Genomic DNA, 8,287 nt, shown 5'->3' with positions numbered 1-8,287 from the left:
GCTGCAAGAGCCTTTGTCAGACCAAAAGGCATTACCGTGAATTCGTAATGTCCATATCTTGTCCTAAAAGCAGTTCTAGGGATATCCTCTGCTTTGACCTTCAACTTATGATAACCAGATCTTAGATCGAGCTTTGAGAAAACCTTGGCTCCTTTTAGCTGATCGAAAAGATCATATATTCTCGGGAGTGGGTACTTATTCTTTATGGCGATCTTGTTCAACTCCATATAGTCAATGCATAGACTCATGCTTCCGTCTTTTTTCTTTACGAACAGCACTGGGCTCCCCACGGAGATGCACTAGGGCAGATCTGCTTCTTGTCCAGTAATTCCTGCACTTGCTCCTTTAACTCCTTTAATTCAGCTGGAGCCATTTGGTATGGTGCCTTTTAAATTGGTGCAGCACCAGGGACCAAATTGATTTCAAATTCCACTTCTCTGTCGGGTATCTCACCAGGTAACTCCTCAGGAAAAAAATCTGGAAATTCTTGAACAACTGGAATCTCTTCCATCTTTGGAGCAGTTTCTTCTCTGACTTCATTGACCATTGCAAGATAAATTTCCCCACCTCCTTTTATAGCTTTCCAGGCTTGTGATGCAGATAAAAGAGATTTCCGTTCTTTGGATTTTCTGTGGTATAAGATCTCCTCTTTTGTGGACGTCTGGAGTCTAACATTTTTCTTTTGGCAGTATACAATGGCATGGTGTTTAGCTAACCAGTCCATTCCAAGAATGATGTCAAACTCAATCATATTGAGTTGAATCAATCCTGCCTCAAAAATCTGTCCACTGATTCCAATTTTACAGTTTCGATACACTTTGTGGGTTTCAATTGTCTTATTAGCAGGTGTTGCTACTCTTAACGGTTCATCAAGGATTTCATGCTCAAGTTTTAGCTTTTTAGAAAATCTTCTAGACACAAAAGAGTGTAGCACCGCAATCAAACAAAGTATATGCAGGCATTTCATTGAGTAAAATGGTACCTGCCACTACTTCGTTGGTGTTATCGGCCTCCTCCTGGGTTATTGCATACACCCGAGCATTAGTCATGTTTTCCTTTGGTTTGCGGGGTCCCGTCCCTTTGTCTTTGTTGTCTGGACAATCTTTAATTCTATGACCCACCTTACCACATCTGAAACAAGTGCCTGTTTTCTGATAACATTCTCCCACATGCTTCTGTTGACATGTATCGTACCATTTCCCTTCTGTACTACCAACACTGTTAAAGTTTCCTCTTGAAGGGCCACTTGAATAGTTTGGCTTTTTGAATTTGGGACCATTTTGAGCAGATTGACTGGCCAACGGTCTCTTGTTCATGTTCTTTTCTTCGTGGCGTTTTATATCCGTCTTCGCAAATTGCCGCGTCCATCAAATCCGCAAAATTGTTTGGCTTGAACACCGCCAAAGCCGATTGAATCTGGCTGTTCAGTCCCTTCTTAATGCGATGCATTTTTAATGTTTCATCAAACATGATTGTTGGAACATAGGTTCCCAAATCGTGGAACCTTGAGGTGTATTCCATCACTATCATGTCTGGTGTTTGTTTGAAGTTTTCAAACTCTCCCAACTTTTGTAGAAGAAATTCTGTTGGGTAATATTGCTTCAAAAATTCTCTTCTGAAAGTTTGCCATGTGATTTGTTCCACCTCAGCCAGAGATGGTGACACAGTTTCCCACCACTTTCGTGCTCTATCCTCTAGAAATGGTGTCACAACTTCCACTCTCAATCCTTCAGGTACTTCCAGTGGGTGTAGTTGTGTCTCGACATTCTTAAGCTAGTTATGGCTGACTTCTGGATCTGGGTTTCCATCGAAAGTTGGGACTCAATTCCTCCTGAGGAATTCATAAAGGTATTTAATTCCACGCAGTTGTGGTTCTGGTGGAGGCTGTATGGCGTTGGCAAGGGGATTCACGATTCTTTGCAATGTGGCGGCTACAATGGTAGCTATGGCCATCATATCTTCCTGGCTGAGATTTACCCTTGAGGGATTCTAATCCTCTTTTTGGTTAACTCTTTTGGGGTTTCAATTATTTTTGGGTGGTCTGCTTGCCATTCCATATAAACATGTATATTTTATTAATTTGTTTGCCACAATGTATAATCAAAGAAATAATTTTATTAAGATTTGAAATTCATACAATCAATCTTTTTAAAGTAAATAGTTCTTGGATACAATCAATGCCTAATCTAGAGCTCTCTCTACTCGTCAATTACTTCGCCATCCCTTACTTCTTCATCAATTTCCTCCTCCATAGGGTTTCCTTCAATTTCTTCCATGAGTTTCTCCATGTTGAAGATTTCGTTTTGCAGTTGATCAATGTGATTCTGCAACTGTGTGTTGTGGTCATCCAGCTTGTTCACTTGATCTTGAAGCTGTTGTATTGTTGATTGGTTTATTGCTTCATTGATTTCGTGTCATCAATTCGTTCTTGAAGATGTCGTTGTGTTTTGAGAAGGCTATCATCCCGGATTTGGAGCGTCCAAATCCTATCTTGCGCTTTGTTCAACTCTTGCTTGGTGATCTCGTGCTGACGTTCCGATTCCATGTGATAAGCAGCATAGCGTCTAACATCATTGCGCAGTAATGCTTTGAAGATCCATGTTTGTTTCCTATAAAGATGAAAACATTTTTGATAAGATACTCATTAAATTTTTTTTAAAAATGCAATAATTAAATGATAATAGGAATTTTTATTTAAAAATAAGTTGATAAACTTAATACTTTTCAATCATATTTTTATTACAATCCTACTACTAATCTAATCTATCACAGATAGAATGTTTGTCGTTTCGATAAAACAACGTGTCTACTGGTTTTATCAAGTGCTGGAAATTCTTCAGTACCTTATAACTTCCAAAAGACGTTATCATAAAATGACAAAACTTCTTCTGGTTCATTTCAGCAACCATTTGGACAGCCCGCTCTTTTTCAAAATTTTAAAATCATTAGTCTTTCTGACACCCTCTGTTTAACTTTTCAAATTCTCAACCGCAAATATATTGACACGTGTCCTTAAGTTTCATTGACGGCTGTACATTTTCTTCTTAACCGCCTTTTTCATCTCTTTTTACCTTTACGATTCTAGATTTTTGCCTACCTGCTACTAATTTCTCTTGCTCAAATCTTTCTTACAGATTTTACTTCGAGATCATCTTACAAAAATGGCCGGAGCTTACACTTTGAATGCTTATCAAGTTAACTTTGCATCTGTCCTCACTATCAAGGAATCTTCTCAATATGTTTCAAGCAATTGATAAATCTGGTCTCAAAAAATTTTTGGAGGCACCTGCTGTGATTTACAAAACTGCTCTTCTAGAATTTTATTCAAAGGCGACTGTAGAAGAAGGGAAGATCGTTTATTTGAAGGATAATGCATCTCTCTCTCTTGATGCTATGTTATTTGGATCGAACTTCTTTCTCCCTTTGGTAGGCATTAATGAATTTTCTGGCATCTCTAAGGATGAAATGTCTACTACCCTACTGAATTTCTCAGCTTCTGGAGAAGAACTCTCTCCATCCTGTTTTAAGAAGCTATTGAAGATGGAATTCCAAGTGCTCGCTGATATTGTTGCCAAAGCACTGCTGGTCAAGGCCGGAACATTTGATCGACTGACTAAAGAAAAGGTTCAATTGATGATTGCCATCACTTCTGGATATAAGGTGGATTGGGGTCAATTTCTGTTCAAAATAATGAAGGAAATGGTGGTAAGGAAAAGTTCTGGTTTTGCTGTGCAGATCAACCAAATGCTTAAGAATGCTGGTTTTCCTTTCACTTCTGATCAGAACGCTTCCTACGTCAAAATGGTAGATGCTGACAACGTGCTTGCTTTGAGGCCAAAGCCAACTGTGCCTGAGTTTATTGCCTTACAAAAAGAGGCGGGGGATGCTCAATCTGAGGCTCAAGGACCTCAGAAGAAGATTAAAAGAAAAAGAGTGGTTATCTCCACTGATTCTGACAAAACAGTTTCCGAGGAGTATGCTGCTCCTATTCAGGTATCTCTGCCATCTACTCCCAAGAAGAAGAAAACTCATACTTTTCTTCGAATCAAGAAGACAGCAGCCATCTCTGAGTTGGACACAGTTCTGTTGCGACAAGTGTTTCCAGAAGCCGTTCTTTCGATACCAGCAACCACCTCTGTCGCAAAACCAAGTGATGTCTCTGCTGCAACAACATCTACTGCTCCAACTTCCAGACCCTTGCCTGGAGTTGTTATTCGTGAATCAACTGTAGGGTCTTCTGCTTTTAGACCCGTGATGACTGCCTCATCTTCAGGTAAAGGCAAAGGTAAACTTGTTGAAGAACCGCAATTTCAAGCAGCCAAATCATCTGTTTCTACTGCTATTGATATTCATTTGGAAGAAATTGAGAATTCTGCCAATGAAGAAATGAATTTCTTTTATGAATGGCACAATGTTCGAGTATATCATCCTCTTACCATCTTCAGGACAAAAGGTACTTTTGGAAAAATGCTCAGAAATGAAGAAAAAGTGTTTGCACTTGCCAAAACTGAGAATGTGATAGAAGCAATGAAACGCCGAAGTTTTGTTCTTGATCAGCTTAAACGCAAGAAGCTGGAATCAGTATTGAAGACTCTCCAATCCAATTTTGATGCTTTGATTCCCACTGCTGCTCAAGATCAGAATGTGATCCTTGTACTAACTGATCATTTAAGGATGATGAATGAGCAACTTTCTACTTAGGAACAGACGTGATATGATCGATTAACGTAACAAGAGTGTTTAGAAGGGGTGGTAGAATAAACACTCACAAATAAAACTGATCTTTTCGAGTTTTGAGTTCAGTTCGATGAGAAACTGATTCTCGGAATCTTGCTGGTCAATGACAATCAGTTAAACTGAAGTAGTTACGGAAATAACTGACGGAAAGATAGAATACAAAACTGAAATAAAATACATAAGGATTGTTTCTGGATGTTCGGAGATTTCAATTACTCCTACGTCACCCCTTCTATCTCAAGGATAGGATTTCCACTAAAAGACTTTGATCGAATACAAGATTTGTACTGACCCACTTCAGTTTAGACTTATCACTGCCAAAAACTGAAACTCTTAGTATTACAAAATGTTCTCAGTGCGTAACTGATCTTAGCACTATCGAATTTAACGATTATTACAAAGTGCTAGTGAGCTCAAATTGTAGCCTTGACTGTTACGAATAAATCAAGTAAGGGTGAGTTAAGATTTTGACAGTGTGAGAACCCGGGATTTTAAGATCCACGACAAATCAAGTAAGTAATACGAACTTGAAGTTTAACCCAAACTAAGCTCTAAAATTTTCATTCCAAATAGATAACTTGAATATTAACTTAGATTTCAGCTAACTTAACTCGAAGAAATAGCTTCAAAGCTCGGAGATTAACTCAACGAGAGGCCAAGCTGGAAGTAACTGCATCCATCGAAGTACTGCCACGAGAGGAATAAAACCCCAGCTCAAGGACTCGATCCTTCAGCTCGAAGCAGCTCAACCAATCTTGTCCTAACAAGAATAAAAAGGGAGCTACAAGATGAGCCAAAGAATTGGACAAACTTATTATGCAAGAAGCAACCTTTGAGATAACCAAGGATGAAACTAAGGGATGAGCTAAAGGTTAAGACACATTAATGATGAAAGAAATGACCCTTTAAAAAATCAAGATGACATTAAAGAGCACATGAGATTTTGAACCTCATTCATGACTAACCTTGGAAGTTTGGACTACAATTAAGTCTTTTCTTGGAGCCCAAGTGGTCGACCAAGGGCTAGGTGAAAGGACTAGAATTTTCTATAAATACCACCTAGTCACATGCAAGAATGCACTTCAAAAATCCCTCAAAAAAAACTCTCCAAAATTTTCGGCCCTCTCTACACCCTTCAAGCATTCGGCCGAACTCAAGCAAAGGAGAAGAAGAAAAGTTCGTGCAGTCCGGAGTTGCAATACTGCGTCGAAGTGCTGCCCAATCAACGACAGCATTTGTTAAAGTCACGCCGAAGTGCTGCCCGAATTTTTTTTGAAAGAAAGCTTTGTACAAAAATCTACAAATTGTAAGTGGACTTCTGATTAAGTATTTGTTTTTATTTTAAACTTTGATATCAATAATATGACATGCATGTATGTGTGTCTTAAATTTCGAAAATGTCAGTCTGTTTTTTTTTAAAACTCGATCGATTATGTGTTCTCTTTTATGATTCGAAATTCTTGGTTCCGCTGTGTCTGTATGAATAACTCTGAAATCTGAATATCTGAAAACTTCTGTCTGTTACTTCTGAATTCTGTTGCACTGTTACGATTCGAATTTGAAATGAGACGAGAATTGTAGTTCTGTTCTAGCCCCCATTAGTGGGTATAGAACCATGTTCTGTTCTGGCCCCCATTGATGGGTATAAAACCATGTTCTGGCCTCACCCCTTAGAGGACTAACATATTGAGGACAATTTGACCATGGAAATGAGATGAGTAACAGTGTGTTTTGTCTGCTCTGAAATGATCTGAATTGTTTCTGTTCTGTTCTGAATCATTTGATAAGCTCCATCTTTTATTCGCTTCGTTTCTGTTGTGTCAAGTCAAGAATATTGAGTTTTGAAAGTATGTTATGAAAGTATGTTAAAAGAAATTTTTAAAGAATTAAGTTCTATATGTATCTTTGGAATCGATCGACCCCCACTTGCTGAGTGTTTCCCAAAACACTCATCCCTTACAAATTTCAGATAAAAATGAAGAACAAATGAACGAGGAGGAGCAAGAAGCGTTTTGGGGATGGTGATCAGAATTCGAGAAATCAAGAAATTGTATTCCTTTTTGTTTAGCTTCTGAAAAACTCTGATGTAAAAGTTTATTTCCTTGTCATTGTGAGACAATATATTATTTATGAAAAAGACTGATTTGATTTGATACGAGGCTTTATTGTTTTCAATGTAATTGTTAAACAATGCTGGATGTCACCGATGCTTCGGACTCGCGGCGTGACATTTAAGTGGTATCAGAGCCGCCAGGTTCATAATCCCGCTGGGATTTTGATAGACAAAATTTGACGAAGTCAAATTTTGGCAAAAGCCTAGTGCATCCCAATTTGAGTCCAACTTTCATCTGTTCCTGAAATCCAACTTTCATCTGATTCTTAAATTTTGAATAGACTTCAAAAATCTATCCCTTCAATCGCTTCGCAATTCTTATTATCAAAATTTTTCCACGACCACTTTGTTTCTATTATTTGTGCCTTTCTATCCTTTATACGATTCTGATGCTTTGCCTTCGATTTTATCCTAGGAAATGGCTGCTCCACGTACCCGTGCTCGGGCTGCCCTTCGCATGCTCCAGCTCACGATTGACAATCAGACTAGAGAAATTGCGACCCTGAAGGCGCAACTGGCTAGAGAAAAGTTGGAGAAACAGGAGATTATTGAGAGTAGACTCATACTGGAGACCGATGTACAACGATTGACTCATCATCTGGACTTGGCGGAGAGCCAGCTGCTGCAGATACCGACCGATTCCACTCGCATCACGCGCTTAGCTGCACTTAACAGGGATTTATTGGATAGAGTGGAAATAGAGCGAGGACGTGCTGCTCAGGCCCGTCAGCGCCAGGAGGAGTACAACGCCAGACAGGATAGGTACATTTCGAAGCTCCATGGCACTATGGACAAACTTCAAGATCAGAATAATTACCTGCATTTGGTGATAGAGAACATGGAGGAAGAGGAGGTAGCACCGATGGAGGTGGCCGGAGATGACAGCGCCGGTGACAGCGATGGCGGAGAGATTTTCGATTAGATTAGCATTATAATATCTGGGTTGTAATAAAATTTGTGACTAAGAAAATACTATGTGCGCCAAATTCTTTTGAAACTTTCTATTATCCTTCTATTGCATATTTAAAAATTTGATGAGTATCTTATGTATAAAATTGTTTTTTTTTATAGGAAAACAACATGGATCTTCAACGCATTATAAATGAATTTCAAAATCAACTTCAGGAAAAGGAGTCAGAAATTAAAACAATGAAAGAAAAAATGAGAAACTCGAAAGAGATAATTTCCAGTTAGACGGGAATAATGTATGCATGACGGAGGATCTTCGTGAGGCCAGAGAGGAAGAGAAAAAACTACGCGAGGACGTAAGATGTTATATCATCTAGAGTCGGAACGTCGACACGAAATCACCAAGCAAGAGTTAAACAAAGCTCGGGATAGGATTTTTACCCTCAAAATCTTGGACGATAGCCTTTTCAAAACACAACGCCGTCTAGAAGAACAGATCGCAGATCAAGAAATCACTGAGAAAGTAAG

General features: G+C 38.9%; 1 protein-coding gene across 1 annotated transcript; it reads right to left on the bottom strand.

The window, feature by feature from the left end:
• Window positions 1-1,221: 1,221 nt before the first annotated feature.
• On the bottom strand, window positions 1,222-2,288 carry LOC140977619 (uncharacterized). Its single transcript, XM_073442367.1, has 2 exons — window positions 2,214-2,288; window positions 1,222-1,773 (listed from the first exon to the last, which is right to left on the bottom strand). The coding sequence occupies exons 1-2, from the start codon at window positions 2,286-2,288 to the stop codon at window positions 1,222-1,224; spliced, it is 627 nt and encodes a 208-aa protein (XP_073298468.1).
• Window positions 2,289-8,287: the final 5,999 nt, after the last annotated feature.

The sequence above is a fragment of the Primulina huaijiensis genome, chromosome 5 (assembly GCF_012295235.1).
Source record: "Primulina huaijiensis isolate GDHJ02 chromosome 5, ASM1229523v2, whole genome shotgun sequence".
NCBI classification, from domain to species: Eukaryota; Viridiplantae; Streptophyta; class Magnoliopsida; order Lamiales; family Gesneriaceae; genus Primulina; species Primulina huaijiensis.
This window is presented reverse-complemented; position numbering and strand designations above follow the sequence as displayed.

Bases quoted from the DNA above. Each gene is read 5' to 3' on its own strand.
- LOC140977619 (XM_073442367.1), bottom strand. From the start codon at position 2,288: ATGGAGAAACTCATGGAAGAAATTGAAGGAAACCCTATGGAGGAGGAA. The intron at 1,774-2,213 runs GTAATTGACGAG...AGCCATAACTAG, and splicing joins AAGAAGTAAGGGATGGCGAA to CTTAAGAATGTCGAGACACA.